At 51.1% G+C, this 19,451-nt stretch overlaps 3 protein-coding genes across 4 annotated transcripts; 1 reads left to right on the top strand and 2 right to left on the bottom strand.

The window, feature by feature from the left end:
- The first annotated feature begins 61 nt into the window (after nt 1-61).
- On the top strand, nt 62-3,606 carry TUBB (tubulin beta class I). Its single transcript, XM_019717367.3, has 4 exons — nt 62-297; nt 1,615-1,723; nt 1,969-2,079; nt 2,369-3,606. Exons 1-4 carry the CDS (start codon nt 241-243, stop codon nt 3,424-3,426), a joined length of 1,335 nt encoding a protein of 444 aa, XP_019572926.1. The 5' UTR covers nt 62-240; the 3' UTR covers nt 3,427-3,606.
- Nucleotides 3,607-5,592: 1,986 nt separating this feature from the next.
- FLOT1 (flotillin 1) lies at nt 5,593-15,815 on the bottom strand. 2 transcript variants are annotated; one of them, XM_019717390.3, is made up of 13 exons: nt 15,659-15,815; nt 15,266-15,322; nt 14,892-14,967; nt 14,714-14,804; nt 14,375-14,518; nt 14,121-14,240; nt 13,937-14,032; nt 13,572-13,724; nt 8,486-8,667; nt 8,250-8,295; nt 7,997-8,134; nt 7,604-7,768; nt 5,593-5,880 (listed from the first exon to the last, which is right to left on the bottom strand). In XM_019717390.3, exons 2-13 carry the CDS (start codon nt 15,306-15,308, stop codon nt 5,851-5,853), a joined length of 1,284 nt encoding a protein of 427 aa, XP_019572949.1. In that variant the 5' UTR covers nt 15,309-15,322; nt 15,659-15,815; the 3' UTR covers nt 5,593-5,850. The 2 variants fall into 2 exon arrangements, with proteins under 2 accessions (XP_019572949.1, XP_088652030.1); XM_088795904.1 differs by lacking the exon at nt 14,714-14,804 and having other exon boundaries at nt 15,659-15,799.
- Nucleotides 15,816-16,205: 390 nt separating this feature from the next.
- On the bottom strand, nt 16,206-17,539 carry IER3 (immediate early response 3). Its single transcript, XM_019717391.3, has 2 exons — nt 17,226-17,539; nt 16,206-17,124 (listed from the first exon to the last, which is right to left on the bottom strand). The coding sequence occupies exons 1-2, from the start codon at nt 17,433-17,435 to the stop codon at nt 16,864-16,866; spliced, it is 471 nt and encodes a 156-aa protein (XP_019572950.1). The 5' UTR covers nt 17,436-17,539; the 3' UTR covers nt 16,206-16,863.
- Between the last annotated feature and the right edge of the window lie 1,912 nt (nt 17,540-19,451).

Raw genomic sequence — 19,451 nt, 5'->3', positions numbered from 1 at the left:
TCCCAGCCCGGCGCACGCGCGCCCCGCCCTGCCCGCCTTCCCTCCAGCGCCCTGCCCTCTTCTTTCTCCCTCTCAGAACCTTCCTGCCGTCGCGTTCGGACTTAGCTGCTCCAACCTCCGGGGCACGTCTCATCTTTCCAGCCTGCGACCAGCAACAGAGAAAAAAAATTACATATTTTCTTGCCCCGTACACACCTTGAGGCGAGCAAAAAAAAAAAAAAAAAAAATTAAATTTGAACCATGAGGGAAATCGTGCACATCCAGGCCGGCCAGTGTGGCAACCAGATCGGTGCTAAGGTAAAGATTTTAAACCTTTTTTAACTCTTCTTTTTGAGAATAAAAAAGTACAGATAAATTATGAAGAATGGTTGTGGGCTGTTTGCAGTCTCCATCCTTAGTCAATATTTGCCCAAAAGAAGTTTTATATGTATAACACATTTGTAGCTATAATTTGCATTTGAAAAATGGAGAATTATTTTTCTTGACACTCATTTTGGGAAGCTATCAAAAGCATTCTTGAGGATTGGGGGGCGGGAAGACCGAGGTTCTGTAAGGTTTTACTTAAAGGAGATCTAACGGTCCGAGGGCCGGGGAGGGAGGGAGATGCGGAAACTCGCCGAGACAAAGCAAGGCGAGGTTCCCCCATGTGCATCCAACCCCCTTGGCGGGTCTTCATAGGGCCAAGCCCGAGGGGGAAAGGGCAAGGTTGTGGGGGGGAGAGCTTCAGAGCCCGGCTCCATAAAGGTGGGGGGATGTGGTGCTCTAGGGTGGGCTACTCTGCGCGTTACCTCTACAAAAGAGTAGATAGAGATCTCCACGCGCCCACGATCCCCGTGGGGCAGGCCCATAGTTTTCCGTGGGTGGAAGGCTAATATGTGCTGGATTCATTTTGCTTCCTTTATTTCGCTTTCAAGAGACCCTTTTGGGCTTGGACGGATAAGAAGAAAGCGGGAGAAGGGTTTTTTTCTCTAAAGGTTCTCTCGGGACTAAATGGAAAGAAGAGGATCCTCATTTTCAGCAAGAGGGGAAAGCTAGTGAAGGGATAAAATTCCGAGACCAAGAGGGGATTTTTTTTTTTTTTTTTTTTTTTTTTTTTTTGCGCGCGGGTACAGTGTAGCCGGGGAGGAAGTGCGGCTGCTACGTTGTAGCAGAAGGGCAGGGCCCTGCAGGGCGGGGACTGTGGTCCTGCCGGCCACCAGGTGGCGCGCTAGCCAGAGCCAGGTCCCGCCCCTCGCGCGCTGTATTCGCGCCTCGGCCCCGCCCACGCGCGACCCCGCCCTTTGTCCGACGGCTGGGCGCGCGCTTTTGCTAGTCTTGTGGGCGACTGCGGACCCTGGTTACCCCGGCTCTTTGTGCGCGGCGTGGAGGGGCGGTGCCCAGCGTGGGGGGCGAGGGGTCTTACCTTATCAGGTCGTCTGCCTCTGCCCAGCCTGGTGTCTGCGATCGCCCGGCCCTTCCAGCTGGACATCATTTCACATTCCAAGCAGTGAAAGCTGCAGCTTTCCTAGGTGTGGGGGGTGCCTAGGGGAGTGGCGTGGCTGGCAGTTAGGTGGAGGCAGGGTTATAATCGGCTGGGACCTGAGCCGTTGACGGTTCATTGTTCTTTCCCCACAGTTCTGGGAGGTGATCAGTGATGAACATGGCATCGACCCCACTGGCACTTACCACGGCGACAGTGACCTGCAGCTGGATCGCATCTCCGTGTACTACAATGAAGCCACAGGTGAGGGAAGGAGCTCCGGTCTCATCTCCTCTCACACTTCTGGGGTCTCCACCCTTTGGACGAGTCCATCCTCTCCCTTTGGATAGCTTCCTCTCTCATTCCCACCACCCATTGCCAAAGGCTAGCTCTGCTGCCACCTGGTGGCAGCGCCTGGAATCACAAGTTTAGGTCCCTAACTGTCACCCAGCCCCAATTTATTTACCTTCTATGTACTAATTTTCCCGGCTATACATTCTTACATGTAGGTGGAAAGTATGTTCCTCGTGCCATCTTGGTGGATCTAGAGCCCGGGACCATGGACTCTGTTCGCTCAGGTCCTTTTGGCCAGATCTTCAGACCAGACAACTTTGTTTTTGGTGAGTTACACAGATATTTGTAGATACCATATTCAATTTATTTGTCTGCAAAGGGACAGCAAGAGTTAGGAAATGATTGTTGTGCTTGAAAGTTTTTATAGGGCTGTGTTCTGGGATATAATGGAGGGTGGTGGTGTGGCTGCCTTAGATGGTAAATTATGGGGGTGATATATCACTGGTGAGGGAGGAAAACAGATCAATCCACAGGCATTGTTCCAAAAACTGAAAGGTGGAAACGTGGTTGTGTATGTGCCACATTTTACTAATCAAGCTTGCCTCCTGATTCCAGGTCAATCTGGGGCAGGCAACAACTGGGCCAAGGGCCACTATACAGAGGGGGCTGAGCTGGTTGACTCGGTCCTGGACGTGGTGCGGAAGGAGGCTGAGAGCTGTGACTGCCTGCAGGGCTTCCAGCTGACCCACTCGCTGGGGGGTGGCACGGGGTCAGGGATGGGCACGCTGCTCATCAGCAAGATCCGGGAAGAGTATCCCGACCGCATCATGAACACCTTCAGTGTGGTGCCCTCGCCCAAGGTGTCCGACACGGTGGTGGAGCCCTACAACGCCACCCTCTCCGTCCATCAGTTGGTAGAGAATACTGATGAGACCTACTGCATTGATAACGAGGCCCTTTACGACATCTGCTTCCGCACCCTCAAGCTGACCACACCAACCTATGGGGACCTGAACCACCTCGTCTCAGCCACCATGAGCGGTGTGACCACCTGCCTCCGCTTCCCTGGCCAGCTCAATGCTGACCTCCGCAAGCTTGCAGTCAACATGGTGCCCTTCCCACGCCTCCACTTCTTCATGCCTGGCTTTGCCCCTCTAACCAGCCGTGGAAGCCAGCAGTATCGGGCCCTCACTGTGCCCGAACTCACCCAGCAGGTATTCGATGCCAAGAACATGATGGCTGCCTGTGACCCCCGCCATGGCCGGTACCTCACCGTGGCTGCTGTCTTCCGTGGGCGGATGTCCATGAAGGAGGTGGACGAGCAGATGCTCAACGTGCAGAACAAGAACAGCAGCTACTTCGTGGAGTGGATCCCCAACAACGTGAAGACGGCCGTGTGCGACATCCCACCCCGCGGCCTGAAGATGGCGGTCACCTTCATCGGCAACAGCACGGCCATCCAGGAGTTGTTCAAGCGTATCTCAGAGCAGTTCACGGCCATGTTCCGGCGCAAGGCCTTCCTGCACTGGTACACGGGCGAGGGCATGGACGAGATGGAGTTCACCGAGGCCGAGAGCAACATGAACGACCTGGTGTCCGAGTACCAGCAGTACCAGGACGCCACCGCAGAAGAGGAGGAGGATTTCGGTGAGGAGGCCGAAGAGGAGGCCTAAGGCCAAGCCCTGTCTGTCACTCAGGCGTCTCAGTTCCTTCATTCAGCCTTCTTCCTCAGCTGCCCTTTTACTCTCCCTCAGAATTTGCATTTTCTGCCTCTATTTTCTTTGGGGGGAGTGGTTCTAGAACAGTGCCTGGCACATAAATGGGCGCTCAATAAATATTCGTTGTTTGTTGAATGTCTCCTCTCTCTTTCCACTCTGGGAAATCTAGATTCTTCTCATTCTGAGTAATCTTGCATTTCCTTCTGGTGTCCATTCCTCCCATCTCTCCAGTTAATATTTCCCTGTTTTCAAGATAATTCTCCAAGAAGCTGGATCTCATCCAGATCCTGTTTAGAACCATGTGCTGAAAACCCAGATGGATGACCACCATCCTAAGCCCATGTGGTAGCCAAGGGGAGAGGAAACCACCCTAATTAATAGGGAGAAGTCCCTACAGGAAGGGGTAGGGCTTCCCATTCTAGAGTAGTTTGGGAGTGGGATCCAGGCTATTAAAGTCCTAGTTTCCAGGTATTTCCCTGCTCCTCTCTCAGCTTTGGGGGAGGTGTTAACAGTATTGTGTCCATTTTCAGTCTCCCTCCAAGCTCCATTCTGAGCTGTTTCCTTTGTAGGGATCTGCCCCACTCTGTCAAGTGGGATCCTTCCCTCTTTCATTTAACCTCCCTCTCACATTGGATTCCTTCCTTTCTCTGGTTGGAAAAGGGGGTTAAGGGGAAAGGGACCAACTTTGGTCCCTACGCCTCCAGACAGGCACTCCTAATCCCCACTTTTTCTTATCCCCGAAAAATACCAGTCTTGCTGTATGTGTGAAAAGGTATGTACTGCCACCTAAATGTTTGAGTCATTCCCCAGAAGGGACGGGACAGGATACCATCTTCTGGCAACATCTCATCTTTTGCTATTGCCATTTTCCCCCTATCCCTGGCTTTGTCCTACCCTACACTTCAAATTTCTATTTTGTGTTGAATTTGTTTTTCATATTGAAAAAAATGACATTGCCCCAAGAGCCAAAAATAAATGGGAATTGAAAAAAAAATTGCAAGATGTGTGCTCATTTAGATTGCTGGTATAGACAAGGGGCTCAAGTTCACTTCCATATATATACTCTGCTCTCTGTAAATTGATGAAAATATCCTAATACTTAATTGACCCTTACATCTTAATCCTTGGTACCCAAACCAGCCCACCACTGGTACCAGCCTTACTAGGATAGGTAGGATAGGCATAGATTCAGATGCGGGAACTAGGGATTGAAATGAAAACATGAATGCCAAATAGTGCATTAAGTGGTCCCCAGAACAGCATCTGCCTGCTTGGAACCTGTAGAAATGCAGGTTCTCAGGCTTCATGAGATGCACTGAGCCAGAAACGGGTTGGATCCCAGCAGCCTGTTTTAACTGCTCCACAAGAACCTCACGAAGGGTGTGGCCAGATGGCTCAGTTGGTTAGAGTGCGAGCTCAACAAGGTTGCTGGTTGAATTCCTACATGGGATGGTGGGCTGCGCCCCCTGCAACCAAAGATTGAAGGACAGCGACTTGGAACTGATGGGCCCTGGAGAATACTGTTCCCCAATAAAAAAGAAAAGATATAGAACACTGATGGTTACTAATGTTAATAGCTACCTTAAAAAATAAAATCTCATGAACAGTTAAAAGCCACTTGCAACATTTCCAATGGACCAGCACATCAAGGGTTTCTTTGGGTTATGGATATCGTGCTATGTGCTGTAACCCTGTGGGTTTTCTCAGTCAACCTAAACTACAGATACCTAGTACAAGTCATGGTCCATTCTAAACTCCACGTAATATGCTTTTAAGTGTACAAAATGAGTCTCAAAGACACCCTGGATATTTAGATCAATTTCCCTTGGACATATTTTTGGTAATTCCAGGGCCGAAGGAAATTCTCAACACTCCTTCCATATCAGCATACTTTCTGACTAATGAACTTTTGGGGGGGGGGAAATTCTACAACTCTTAATAGTGTAAAAGTAACTTGCTCCCATTCTAAAAAGCCTACTGGAAGGGAGCAAGCTCCATTCAAGCATTTTGATTGATTACTGTTTTGTTCAAAAGTTCAATCCTCATTAACAGCTATTTGACAAGTTGACAACTTCCAGCCATCCCTCAGTCTTGGTCAGAAAATAATTGTGGACAACAGGCTCTGACAGTCTAGTTTAATTAGGATGTTAAACAAGTTGGGCGGGGTAGGATCAGAAAGCTGGCATGGGACCCCTGGGGGCTGGCAGTCTAGGTAGTGTGGGCCTGGGAAGGGGAGCAACCCTCCCCCTCCAAGGCAAGGCACAGGGTATTGGCAAGGAGAGATGAGGGTAAGACCCTACTGTCAGGACATGCTCAGGGAGGCCAGCTGAAGGGCATGCAATGTGGGGACCATTCCGGCAACTTGAGCAGGTAGAGGCTTCAAGCTGTTCGCAAAGGCTTGTGGTTCACCTGGCAAAAGGGACAACAGTAGATGACACTTGGGAGCCAGATACGGTATTCTCCCAGGCCCCATTTGGACGAATGGGCTGCAGGGAGGACATGCACTTCCAGGAATCTTCTAGCTTTTCTGGCGCCGTCCCTCACCCTTTTGCCAAGCAGGATTCATGTATAACAACAGGATTCATGTATAACAATAAATAACTGACAGCATGGATGGACCAGAGGGTATTATGCCAAGTGAAATAAGAGAAAGACAAATACCATATGATTTCACTTATATGTGCAATCTAAAGAACAAAATGAACAAAAAAACCCAGACTGAGATACAGAGAACAAACAGATGGTTGCCAGAGGGGAGGGGCTGTGGGGGGCTGGGGGAAAAGGGAAGGGGGTAAGAAGTACAAATTGGTAGTTACAAAATAGTCATGGGGATGTAAAGTACAGCATAGAGAATATAGTCAATATGGTAATAACTATGGTGCCACGTGGGGACTAATTGGGATCACTGCATAAAGTACATAAATGTCTAACGACTATGCTGTACACCTGAAACTAATATAAAATGTCAACTATAATTGAAAAATTAAAAAAAAACACAAAAAACTCAGAAGTAGAGAGTAGAATGGTCATTGCCAGGAGCTGGAGGAAGGCAAATGGGGAGGTGATGGTCATAGGTATAAAGTTTTAGTTATATAAGATAAATTCTGGAGATCTATCGTACTGCATAGTGCTTATAGCTAACGACACTGAATATATACTGAACATTTGCTAAGAGGGTAGATCTGATGTTAAGCGTTCTTACCACAAAGTAGTAACAGGAGGAAACTGGGAAATGAATATTTCTATAGTCTTGATGATGGTGATGGATTCATGGATGTATACTTATCCCAAACTCATTGAGTTGTAAACATTAAATTCATACAGCTTTTTACATGCCAATCATACTTCAATAAAGTGGTTTAAAACAAGAACAAAGCCAATGAATTACTGAAAGGGTGTGGAAGGGACCAGAGCTCTGCTTGCACAGACCCTCCATAACTCCCAATCTTCCACTGCAGGCCTCCAGGAGGCTCCAAGGAACCCAGCTTGAAGGTCACTGAAATGGTCCAATGCTTTTATTTATATATGTATTTTTTATTTAACACACGTATATAGAACTTACTATGTGCTAGACAGTGTTCTAAACACTGTGCAAGTATTACTTATTTAATCCCCTTAACAGTTCTACAGGGTAGTTGCTATCATTAGCCTGTGAGGAAACAGGTACAGAGAGGTTGAGAACTCCAAGGTCACAGCTATCACGCACTGGAGCCAAGATTCACACAAAACAGTCTGGTTCCAGAGCCCATTCTGACCTCTACCATAACCCACAAATGAATAAACAGGCACCAAGAAAGGCAGTGACATGCCTAGGAATTAAATGTTGACAGGCTGCAACTAGTTCCTTGTACTAGAGATAGTCAGCCTGGGTTGGAAGCCCAGCTTCCTGAGCTTTCTGAGGTGGGCTAAGTTATTTAACACATTGGAGTTCCGTTTCGTTACTCTGTAAAATACTACATACTTCAAGAGTAGTTTGATATAAAAATTTTTTTAATAAAAACCATTTGTGTAGAAACTCAGCACTGTCTGGCACAAAGAAAGCAACTAATAAATGTCAACATGCTGGGCCTCTGCGTCACGTGCCCCAGGAGCCCAGCAGTTCTGCTCCATGGCCCCCATGCAAGACCCTCACCTGCGAGATGCTGACACCCGTGAGTCTCTCCACGCTCTCTGGCAGGCGGGTCAGGATGTCCAGGACTTCCCCCGTCACTTTGGCCGCCCCCACAGCCCCAGTTCCACTGGACACCAGTGTGATCTTATTGGCCGAGGTTAAGGGACCACTGATCTCCTCTGCCACCTGGTGGGGGAGATGTCCACTCAGCATCTGTGATCTGATCACACCCCTCCTAAAGCGCCTTACCCTGCATTTTAAGACACTGGTCCTACTGATCATCCTCCCTCACTTTGGTCACTGGCTTTTAACTCCCACCCCTAATTTATGGTTCCCTAGCAGGGTTCTCCCCAAGCCCCTCACTTCCCCCACCCCCATTCCCTGGCTCTCCTGGTGCCCACACAAGCCCCAAACCTGGGGCAGCTTCTCCAGCAGCATGTCCAGCTGGGCAGCCTCCTGGTACAGCTGGAACGCTTCTGCCTTCTTGGCCATCTGCTCAGCCTCGGCCCGGGCTCGGGCCCCTATGGCAAAGGCTTCAGCCTCCCCACGCATCTGAGGAGGGTACAGGATACTGTGATAATGATGGCAGCGGTTAAGCACAAGAAGCCCCAGCTCAAGAGCAATGCCCATTCCCCCACAAGCTAGCAAGTGCCACCTTCTAACTCACCCTCACAGACTCAGCTTCTGCCTCTGCCTGCATAATCAGCTGGGACCTGGGCAAACAAGGGGAGTGAGGAAGCTGCTGAGGGAGGCCCTTGCTCCTGGGAGAAAGCCCCTCCCCCCTCGCTGGAGGTAGAGGCTCCTGCAACCTGAGTTCCACAGGAGTCCGGACAGTGAAGGCTCTTCCTCTGTGGGTACCCAGGTGGTGAAGGAACCAGGAGGGGCCGGGGAGGGGGCGTTTACTTCTCTGCCTCCGCAAGGCGCTCCAACTTGTAGCGCTCGGCTTCCGCCGGCTTGCGCACCCGGGCCTCCAGCTCCTTCTCTCGGCGGGCGATCTCCTGCTCCTGCACTGCCACCTGCTGGGCCCGCTCCACCACCTGCACCTGTACCCGCTGCTCCTCGATCTGCTGCTTCGTCTTGGCCACCTGGGGAGGAGGGACGCTCAGCGTCAGAGCTGAAGAGCAAGTGCACAGGAACTAGAGAAGCCAGGGCAGGGCTCCAGGGTGAGACACGAAAATAGCAAGCAGTGGAGTCCATCCACAGTCGGCTCAGCTGGCCCGAGGAGTCCATTTCCGGTAGAGATCCAGGGCATGGCCTGGGGATGTCCTGATCCTGCTCAGAGATGTCCCCAGGCAGCCTGTGTCAGAGCTGGCTAGGGCTGGGACCCAGTCCCTGCCTCCCTCAGGCCAGATGCAATGTGCCTCCATGAGCTCCCATTACTGTTTTTCCACCCGGTCTCCCTCCAGTGTGAGCACCTGGAGGGCCCTGGGCACAGTGAGGCCATCTCCTACCTCCAGTCTCCCTCAGCTCCATCCCCTTCTCTCCATCCGTGCTGCTGTAACCTTAGCGAAAGCCGCCTGCAGCGCCAGCCCTGACTACTGCAGTAGCCTCCTACTGACTTTTTAAGGGGGCTGGGTGTGTGTGTTATCTTTTTCATTTTTTCATTTTTGTACAGGGTACAAATTCAAAAGAAAAAAGTAAACAGTGATAAGTAAGGCTTCCTCCCACCTAGTTCCTTAAACTACCTGGTTCTCTTCCACAGAAGAACCACTGTGACCAGCTTCTTGTGTTCCGTCCAGGAGCACTCTACAAGCATTTACAAGAATATGTAGATAAAGAACGCCTCTTCTTAAGGTAGATTTCCTTTTCTTATTCCTTGTAGAGCACAAGGAGCAGAACGCTCTTGCCAAGACGTTGGTGAGGAGAGGTAAAGGGGAGGAGCGTACCTCCTTCCTGTTCAATTGCTCAGCTCAGCCACGCACCATCATCCCTGTGGGCCGCACCAACATGAGACAGTGCCCCTGCGTCTACTTGGCTCATCTGCTCACTCCAGAGGAAGGGTGCTTCTGGATATGGCTCCCTCACTGTCTTTGACCTAAAGATGGCAAGCCTGCTCCATTGCAGTTGCTCCCTACTCCAGTGAGAGCACCATCTCGCCCTGTGTGACAGGCACCCTGCCCCCGTCCCTCTTTTTAGGCCACCTTTCAGTGAAACTCAACCTCCAGTAGCTTCCTTGGAAAGAGTATGTGGGCAATAAGTTTTTTGAGATCTTGCTTCTGAGATTCTTGTTCTACTCTTCTCTTTGAATTACAGTTGAGTACAGGCTACTATGGTGAAATTCATTTTCATCACAATTTTGAAGGCATTGCTCCATGGTCTTCTAGTTTAAGAAATCTGAAGTCACTTTGATGCCTGACCATTTGGGATCTGTATTTTTTCTTTCTGGAAGCATTTAGATCTTTTCTTTGTTCTAGGTGTTCTTAATTTCAGTGAGATGTTTCAATGTAGATGTTTTCCATTCACTGTATTGGGCACTTGGTAGGTTGTTTCAATCTAGAAACTCACACTCTTCAGAACAGATAAACATTTTGGAGTTTTTTCATTTGGTTATTTCCTCCCATTTTCTTTGTTCTGTTGGATCTACTGGACTGGGCTTTAATATTTTTATCTAATGTCCCCCATCTGTTCTGTTCCATTTTCTGGGAGATTTATTAGAATTTCTCTTCCAACGTGATTTTTTTTTTAAATTTCTGCTACCTTACTAATTTCCAAGAGCTTTTTGTTTTCTGTTCTATATCCTGACTTCCTGGGTGTGAATTCTTCTCTTCTTACTGAGCATATTAACATTTAAAAGAGCTTTCTTCTTCCTGCATAGTGTGTATCCTGCAAATGGCTTTGCTGTTTGTGGTTTTGGTGTGTCTTCCATGTTGCAGGAGCCCCTCATGTATCAGGCAATCCTTGCTTGTCTGCTCACAGTGAGGAGGGTCTACAACACTGAAAGGAAACCCTGGGTTGTGGGTAAGGCTTGTGGACTTAGAGCTTCACTCTAGGGTGATCCGGGCAGGCCACTTGCTGAGAAACCTCTGATTCAGGATCTTTACGTCTTTCCTTCTGAATTGGTCATGTTTCCTAGAGTAGTCTTCTGATCTATTCTTCGGAAGATGGAGATTCTGGGAGCTGAGTGGGGTGAGGGGGTGAGGGGAGGCTGCCAGCCTTCAGTCACTTCATGCCCCGTTACTGGTGTACCAGGCCCTCACGTGTGTCTGGCTGGCTCCGGGTCACATCCTGTGGTTTACTCTCATCAGATAATAAATCTCCAGACGTCTACTGGGACAGAGAAGGGACCCGAAGGCAGGGAGCCAGGAAAGTCGCTCTTCACCTGATTTTCCTGATTTAGACAGTCTTCATTGCAGCTCCAGGACCCTGGCTGTGCCAGCTCCTGTGCCTCAGATCATGTCATTGTTTTGTCCCTGGCACCTTTGTCCTCAGCTGTTTCAGACATGCTTAGTCAATTACCATGGCTTTCCAGCTTCCAAAGTGATGCTATGGTTTCTATTCTTCTGTTCCCATTCTCTCTCTCTCTCTCTCTCTCTCTCTCTCTCTCTCTCAAAGTCACTCTATCTGGTTTTAGTGAGGTTTTGAGAGTGCAATTAGCTGTACTTCTGCAATCCATCATCTTTGAAAAAGCTTCAAATGTGTCTCCCTGCTGTCTCTCTTCTGACAATCAATTCTCCACAGAGCAGCCAGACTGATCCTTGTAAAGACATAAATTAGACCACAGCGCCTCCCTTCTTAAAGTTCTCCAATAGCTTTCCATTGTGCTTTGAATTATAAGTCTCTATCATGGCTACCTGAACCCTATGTGATCAGGCCCTGCCTACCTCTTCTTACAGCACACCAGCCATACCCCATCAGACACCTCCTTTCTGTTTCTGGGACATGCCAAGCTCTTTTCTACCTCAGGGCCTTTGCATGTGCTGGTCCCTCTGCCTAGCCACTAGTCCTATATAAATTTAAATTAACTAACATTAAATAAAATTTAAAATTCAGTTCCTCAGTCACATTTCCTCAGCCCTATTTCAAGTGCTCAACATGACAGCACAGACACAGAGCATTTCCATCACCACAAATGTTCTTTTGGAACATAACTGGCTTAGATACTCTGGGCCCACAACTCTGCATGGCTGGTTCTTCCTCATCTTCAGGTTTTATTTCATATATCACTTCCTCAGTAGCTTTCTCTGACCACCCCTGACTTAACATCGTAACCCCTACTGCTTTCACATCACCTGTTATTTCCTTCATAGCACTTCAACAAGATCATTAGAGCCTATGAAGTTTACTTACTTGCTTATTAGCTGTGTTGTACTGTAAGCTGAGAGCAGGAACCCTGTCTTATTCCTACTTACATCCTCACCTTCAGAACAACGTCTGGAACATAGTAGGCACTTCATAGATTATTTGTTGATTTAATTGTTATTTTCTGATTACCTAGTACAAAGCCTGGCACAAAATGAGGAACTTATAAAAAATTGAACAGAGCCCTAACCAGCCCAATCCGTTGATCCGCAGACAAGGAAAGCCAAGTGTAGAGAGCTAAGGATCTCCTCCTTAGTCTAACCCATGTGAGTGATTTTCACTACGTTACTGCTTCTCAAACTCCAATATATACACAGATCAACTAGGGATTTTGTTAAAATGCAGATTCTGATTCAGTCTGGGCCGGAGCCTGAGACTTTGTATTTTTAAACACTATTCCAATGATGCTACAGCTGGCATGCAGCCCACACTGAGTAGCAAAGCACCATGTCACTCACAACTCTGTCAAGCCACTCAGGAATTTATCATCACAACTAGACATGGTTTGCCCCTCATTATGCTTTCAGCCTGTAGCAACTCTTGGCAAAAATGAATCTCATAATATTGCTATCCTTTGGGTAAAGGTCTCAAAGTATGCTTGATTCTTGTTATTCATAGTTCTGTTCTATGAACACTGAATTAGCAAGTACTTATTTTGATCCTAGCAGAAATACAGGGTTAGGTTCCAATGAGCCTCTGGGCACAACATTTTTATCAACAGATCAAAATATAATCTTGTTTTATGTGTGCTTCAGTTTAAAGATACCTTATGTAATAAATATCGTGGATTCATTGTCAATGAACTCAGAGCTGACAGCGCTGTAACTCATGCCTGAGTGAAGCTTCTCTAACACATGTGTTTTTTATATAAGGCACATCCCAGCCTTCTTGCACTTAGAACACTAGACACCATTTCAGCATTATGCTTGGGGGCCATTTTAAACAGCAAAACTACCAACAAAGAACACGAAAATGTGAAAAACGTGGCAGGAAACATACTATGAAAATGACACTGTTAACAGTACAAGAGTTGAAAGAAGACAGGACATCTTCACACTCAATGGGACCTGTGCATCAGACAATTCAGAATGTCGCCTCTCTGCAGGTCTGCAAATGCCCACAAAAGCGCTGCGAGTACTGATTTTGGGGTTACCAGTAAATTTTAGCGAGTAGGCATGTTCTCAGTACAGAATTGCACGAGGACTGTACATGCTTGCAGTACTGAGGGCTGCCCACATCTCACTTTGCGGGATTCAAAGCCCAACTCCATGTTTTCCTTCCTCACATCGTTCTTTGGTCACTAGAGCAGCCCTGTGCACGTGAGAAAAAGGCACTCTTTCGTTGGGTGGATGCAAACCTACTGGCCCATGACAGAAGGTCTAGTTGGGCTGGATCTCAGCTCTGGTTCACCCCTCATCCAGGTGCCTTTGCACGGGACACAGCCTGCCCCAAACATATGATCTGCCCTACTGATCATATACCTTCTTGGCCTTTTCTTTGTTTTTCAGCAGAAATGTTTAGGTCTTTTAAATCCTCCTCGTATGGAGGAGCTAGGTCAGAAATGGAGTGCCAGATGAGGGAGTCAGAGTTAGAATATGAGAAAGCGGTGGCCTGAGATGGATGGAGGGCCTGAGAGGAATGGGGCAGGGTAAGTCCCGCCTGGCCACCTGGCCAGTGTGGGGGCTCTGACCTGCAGCTGATAGGCCAGGTCAGCCTGTGCCCGGCGGGTGTTGACCTCGATGTCATATGCGGCCTTCTTCAGCTCGTAGTCCCTCTGTGCCTTGGCCATCTCAATCTCACTCAGGTACTGTGCGGACACCTTCTCCTGCTTGGCCTTGGCCTCCTGTCCACACAGACATCAGGTAGGGAGTCAGAGCAGGGAGAGGAAGGCCCAGGGCGAGAGCCCACTACCCACCAGACTCCCCTGCCTTCGCCCCAGCCCTGGCATCGTCTATTTCCTGCCAACCCAGTCCCACCAGCCCCCAGTCAGTTGTGCCCCTTCCAGCTCTTCTACCACCGTGAGCCCAAAGTGACCAAGTGACCCCCATCTCTCACCCGGATCCCAGCATCTCTCTTGGCCTCTGCTTCTCCAATCCGAGCATCTTTTTGGACTTGAGCAGTTCGAGCCTTCCCCAAGGAGTGCAAATAGTCCTGTGGGACAGATGCAGAAATCAGAGTCCTTGGGTGCACTTAAGAGAAGGGAGCAGGGAAACAGAGAGGATCAACCGTCTAGGCTTACCTGATCATCGTGAATGTCCTTCAGGGTGTAGCTGACCACGCTGATGCCCATGTTGACCAGGTCTGAGGAGGCCACTTTGAAAACCTGCTCTGAGAATTTCTGCCTGTCCTTATAGATTTCCTAGGATAATAGGATGGTGGGAAGGAGGCACTTAAGCTCTCAGAACCTCTGGCCACTGTTGCCCACAGACTAGCCCAGTCCTTGGGCCTCCCTCAACCTGGCATCCCTCACAGCTCCCCGGCCACCAGGCCCACCTCCACAGTCATGTGTGCCATGATAGCCCTCTGGTGGCCCTCCAGTGTCTCCAGGGCAATGTGGGCAATCTCCGCCTCTGTCTTCCCCAGGAACATCTGGCAGGCTGCTGCCAACATCTCCTTGTTCTGCCCCTGGATTTTCACCTGTGCCAGAGGAAGTATAGGAAGGGTGTGGCATGGGGGGGGGGTGTCTCATGAAGCAGGGAGGAAGCAGGGAGAGAAGGGAGGAGGAGTCAAGTACTCTGGAGAAAGTGAGACTAGCAGAGAATATCCTGACAGCCTAGGACAGAGAAGGTGATGGGGCAGTGGACTCTGGGGGAAAGGCTCTGAAAGCCTCACCTGGGCAATGCCAGTGACTGAGATGGGGACCCCATGGCGAGTGTAAACCTTTTCACTCTTGACATTGAGGGTCAATGTGTTGAGAGAGATCCTAGAGGGAAAAAGGAGAGTGAACAGTGAGGAAAAGAGGAAAGAAAGAAAACTGGGGCTCCCCCTCCCTGGCTGTCTTCCTACCCACCTCTGGATCTGCTGGATGCAGGGCAGGACAAAGACTCGTCCCCCTGCCACCATGACTGGGGGGCTCCGGCAGAAACCTGCAAGGTGAGGGGCCAGTGAGCTGCAGGAGCGGCAGTAGAGCTGGAATACGGAAGGCTGAAGAACTGGGGGAGGGAGGAGGGGCGATCCCCTCGAGGAAATGTGGGAGCTGGAGGGGAGGCAGTCTGGGCCTGGAAAGGTTAGCGGCTGGGAATCACAGGCTTGCAACCTGGGATGGGGGGAGGGAGAGGGGCGAAGGCTTGGCGCTAGGGGAGCTCGGAGGGAGGCGGGGGCAGGGGCCGAGCCCAGACTCGCAGGGGTTTGGGGGTCGCTGACTGAGAAGAGAACAATACTTACCGGAGACTACCATGGCCTCATTTGGGCCACAGGTGAAAAACATGGCTCAAGCGGGACCTGGAGGAGAGCAAAGAAAGCCTTTGCAGAAGGGGACGGGGCGCTGTGGAGTCCACCGGAGTGACTCCCTTTCCCGTCAGTCCCGCCCAGCCTGCAGCCACCGCCGCCCAGTTCCTTCCGCACCCAGGGGTCCGCTAAGGCGGAAATCCTACAAACCCCCCGAGGCTCCCTCCCGCCTGCTGACGGCCACTGCCAGCCCCTTGTCGCGTCCCCACCAGCAGTGAGGACGGTTTCTCCCGGATCTGACAAGGTTCTCCCACGCCTAGAGGCCCCCAGACCTCGCGCCACCCTCCCCGCCCTTCCACAGCCCGACTCCATCTCCCCTCCCCCACCTACCTTCCCGAACTCCCGCGGCTGCCGGGGACCTGGGAGCGGAGCCCGCACCACTTGCGCACGACCTTCCGGGAGCTGGGCCTGTTGACGAGCGTGCGCCCCCCACACGGCCGCACCCCGGGGCTGCGGCAACGCGCCCCCGCCCCCCGCCGCGGCCCCGCCCCTTTCCCGGCAGGCCCCGCTCCGAGCGCAGCCAGCCAGCCCCGCGCACAGGGCTGGCCCGCCAGCCGGTGTGGTCCCAGCCTTCCCCCACCCACCCGAGTCCCTCCCGGTAGCTGCCCGCTCCGCCCCCGGGCGCGCGACGTGACCTCCGTGGGCCCGGACCGGGGATATTGCCTCATCTTGGATGTGCCCCGCGGCAACTAACTGGGAAAACCGCAGACTGGGCAACGAACGTCTGCGTCCGGTCACGGGATGCTGGGTTCCGAGATCCGGGAAGGGGATTCGGGGCCCTGAGGAGCGCCTACTGGGGCCGTGGCCGCCGGTCCCTGGCGCCCGAGGGGGGAAGGAGCGGGGAATCGCTGCTGGCAAAGATACACTCAAATGACTGTTGACTGTAAAATCGAGTTTATTTTTGTTCACAGAACATACGGGCGACCCCTCGGCCGCCCCCTGGCAGCCCCCGCCTCGCACCCCGTAGCCATCTTTTGGGGACAACTTCGAGAGATCGAAGGCCAAGGACTTTATTCCCAACGGTCCACCGAAGCTTCACACAATAGACCCAGGGGGATGAGATGATGGAGGATAGTGTCACCCCCTAAGCCTACGACCCACCACCGTCCTTAACTCCCAGCGGGGCGCCCTCCGGGCCGCGTCTCCATCTCCTTCGGTCTAGGCGCACCCACCAATCCCACCAAGCTCAATAAATACCAAGAGACCTGCATTTGCAGCGGGGTGCACGTCTCGCACCCTCGCATAAGTTAAAATAAATATTACATACACCCCTCTATCACTTAGGGGACATGCATAAATACATATAAATATCAGGAGCAATGAGACATAAATTAACGCCGCTCTCCTCCTCCTTCCCGGCCCGGCCTCGGCATGTCCGCGCGTGGCCCATCCTGGTGCGGGGTGGCGGCTCCCCTGTAGTGTTGAGTGCGAATTGCCTCGGGAGTCCCAGTTTGGGATACGCTCTCGCGTACCAGATACAGCTGGTGTTTCTTAGGCTTTTCAAACTCCTGTTGGGGGATGTGGGGGAGTCACGGTTAGAAGGCGGCTGGGTGTTGCTGGAGGAAAGTGCTGAGGTCCAGAGCGTAGTCCGCGGGCTCCGCGGTCAGATTAAGGGGCTCCAGAGCCGGGGGCGCGGGGGCGTGCTCCGGGGGCGCGGCGCTGGGGGCGTCCTCCCGGGGTAGGGGCGCCGGCACACCTTCTTCAGCCATCAGGATCTGGCAGAAGACGACCGTGAGCAGGAGGAACAGGAGCCTTTTGGCAGGGTTCGGATCCTCGGCTGGCAGCTGGCGCCGGACCTGAGGGGAGACAACAAAGGGAACAGGTCAGCTCAGGGTCCCAACGTCTGGTCGTTCCCCCACCCCGACGCTCCCTCCGGCGACACTTCAGCGACACTCACCACTCGCGGGTAGAGGACCCTACGGCTGCGCTTTCGGTGCCCGCGGGAGACGCTGGGGCGCGCGGCGGAGGCCACTGCAGGCTCCGGGAGAGGATCGAAGGTGAAGATCTCAGGACCGGAGCCCCTCCGGGGTCCCGGGCTGGTGGAGGGTACCGGGGTCGGGGCCCGCAGGACTGTCATGGTGGGAAGGGAGCTGCGAGAGTGACACATCGTGCGCTGAGCAGAGCAGAAGGGCGAGTGCGGACCCGCAGCCAAGCTGAGCTAGTTAAGCGTGCCTAATAATTGGGCGGGCCCTTCTCAACTCCACCCCGGCGGAGAGCTGTAGGCAGGCCCGCGCTGGCTGGAAATTCCGACGATTAAGCAAAGGGAGGAGGGTGGAGACTTGGCCCATTAACCCTAGGTGCCCAAGTGTGTGTTGTGAGTGTCTGAGTTGTGAGTGGGGGTGGGTGAAATCCCGGGCTGCATGCACATGTCGGGACATGTGGCAGCTGGAGAGGGGCCCACGCACAGCTTAGGAGAGGTTCAGTCAGGCCCATCTCCGGGGAGGCAGCAGGGTTTCCCTAAGGAAGTCTGGCCATCCTGCTACAATACTGACCCAGCCAAATCAATGAACCACAGTCACACAGGTACATTCACATACTGGTAGATACACACAGAGAACACACACCCCAAGAGGGAAGTCATTACAGAAATAGTCAAGCAGCAGAAGAAAAATGAACACAATTGCACACGCAGATGCAACCCTGCCTGTCTTAGAACACAGGAAAACACACATACAAACATTCACACATACACCACATTGTAGGGGTGGAAAAATTTTCCCTTCTTCCTTCTAAATTTTTCAGTTAGTCTAATAATTAAATTGACATAAGACATTAACAGGATGAAAACAAATTTAATTATAAACTTACAGGAGTCCATTAAAACCTGAGACTCAGTGCTAGGCAGTTGAGGCTCATGTACCATCCTAAGGATTGGGGGCTAAGGAATGGGATAGGGATCTGGGGTTCACAGGGAGGAGGGCAGATCACAGGAAGACAAGAAGAGCAGATGTTTGGCCTGCCCAGCCCCAGAATCTTTCAGATAAAAATGTTCTCTGTTAATAGCTTTCTCTGGTACAGGCCCCTAATAAATTCTTTTAGGCAGTTAAGGGAGAAGTGAATAGCTTTTCCTGAGTCTGCTGGGTCTCGATTGCCTTCAGCTCAATCCACATACCAAAGTGGCATAATCTGGGGTGGCATATTATACCCCCCTTCAACATGCACATCACACACACACACAGCAAAGGTGCAGAGACCGCACAGGACAACCCAGAAAAGTTACCCACTTGGGTGTTCATACAAAGCTGGGACAGAGGACCACAACATATGAAGGCATGAGGTTAGCAGTCACCCAGATTTGCCTCTTGTTATTTGGATCAAATAACAAAATTCATGTGAAGAGCATTTTAAATTGTGAGGCATTATGCAAATGTTCTGGTAATGGTAATAACTCAACTTACGACTGAATTTACACATTTTCATAACTCAGTTGCTCATGGACAGAATTTATCATCTTTTGGGCATTCACAGTGCAAGGCACCCTGTTAAAGGTACTGTTGGAGGTACTGAGGTTGGTTTCTGCGTGCGTGCTGCTGAGGGCACCTCAGGGGTGGGCCTGACCAGAACTCCTTGAGGGTCCTAAGGAAATGGAAGATAGTTATTAGGGGGACTCAAAAAAGCTAGTGTTCACTAATGAATGAGGTGAGGCTGCATGGAAGAGTGGATGTGAGATGACCTTGAGCAGTGGGTGGGAAACCACAGAATCAGATGTAGACGATGACTGTGAGAAAGAGAATGGAATCAACAAAGGCCTTGAGCTGGAAAAGTACAGCATGTGTTTGGGGAATCACAAAGAAAACAGTCCTGGACTAAGTTCCCAGTAAAGGAGTACTGGGAAGTCATGAGGACTGGGAAGGATTTGGGCAAAGTGGGGAGAGCTTAGCTGCCAGGCCAGAAATCTGGATGTGACTAGATGGAGCTTGTGGGCACTGGATGACAACAGGGCACTTCAAGCTGGGAGCTGAGAGGGACAAGGAGCGTGCCCTGAATGGAGAGACTTTGAGGCAGGGGCAGGAAGCTATTACAGAGGTGCAGCGGGAGGTAACAGGGCCCTACCAGGCCGTGGCTGAGGGACCCAGATGAGGGGGTGGGGGTGGGGGGGTGGCGCTACCTGACATTCCTAGGT

The sequence above is a fragment of the Rhinolophus sinicus genome, chromosome 2 (assembly GCF_057876585.1).
Source record: "Rhinolophus sinicus isolate RSI-liver-muscle chromosome 2, RSI-T2T, whole genome shotgun sequence".
Taxonomy (NCBI): domain Eukaryota; kingdom Metazoa; phylum Chordata; class Mammalia; order Chiroptera; family Rhinolophidae; genus Rhinolophus; species Rhinolophus sinicus.
Note: the sequence above shows the minus strand (reverse complement) of the source record. Positions and strands in the feature narration are given on the sequence as shown.

What these genes read in the sequence shown, in the direction of transcription:
- TUBB (XM_019717367.3), top strand. Translation starts at nt 241, where the DNA reads ATGAGGGAAATCGTGCACATCCAGGCCGGCCAGTGTGGCAACCAGATC. An exon ending in GCAACCAGATCGGTGCTAAG is followed by an intron (nt 298 to 1,614) that starts GTAAAGATTTTA and finishes CTTTCCCCACAG; the next exon opens with TTCTGGGAGGTGATCAGTGA. An exon ending in GTACTACAATGAAGCCACAG is followed by an intron (nt 1,724 to 1,968) that starts GTGAGGGAAGGA and finishes TCTTACATGTAG; the next exon opens with GTGGAAAGTATGTTCCTCGT.
- FLOT1 (XM_019717390.3), bottom strand. Translation starts at nt 15,308, where the DNA reads ATGTTTTTCACCTGTGGCCCAAATGAGGCCATGGTAGTCTCCG. An exon ending in TGAGGCCATGGTAGTCTCCG is followed by an intron (nt 14,968 to 15,265) that starts GTAAGTATTGTT and finishes CTCACCTTGCAG; the next exon opens with GTTTCTGCCGGAGCCCCCCA. An exon ending in CGCCTTGCGGAGGCAGAGAA is followed by an intron (nt 8,296 to 8,485) that starts GTAAACGCCCCC and finishes TTGTTTGCCCAG; the next exon opens with GTCCCAGCTGATTATGCAGG.
- IER3 (XM_019717391.3), bottom strand. Translation starts at nt 17,435, where the DNA reads ATGTGTCACTCTCGCAGCTCCCTTCCCACCATGACAGTCCTGCGGGCC. An exon ending in GGGTCCTCTACCCGCGAGTG is followed by an intron (nt 17,125 to 17,225) that starts GTGAGTGTCGCT and finishes GTCTCCCCTCAG; the next exon opens with GTCCGGCGCCAGCTGCCAGC.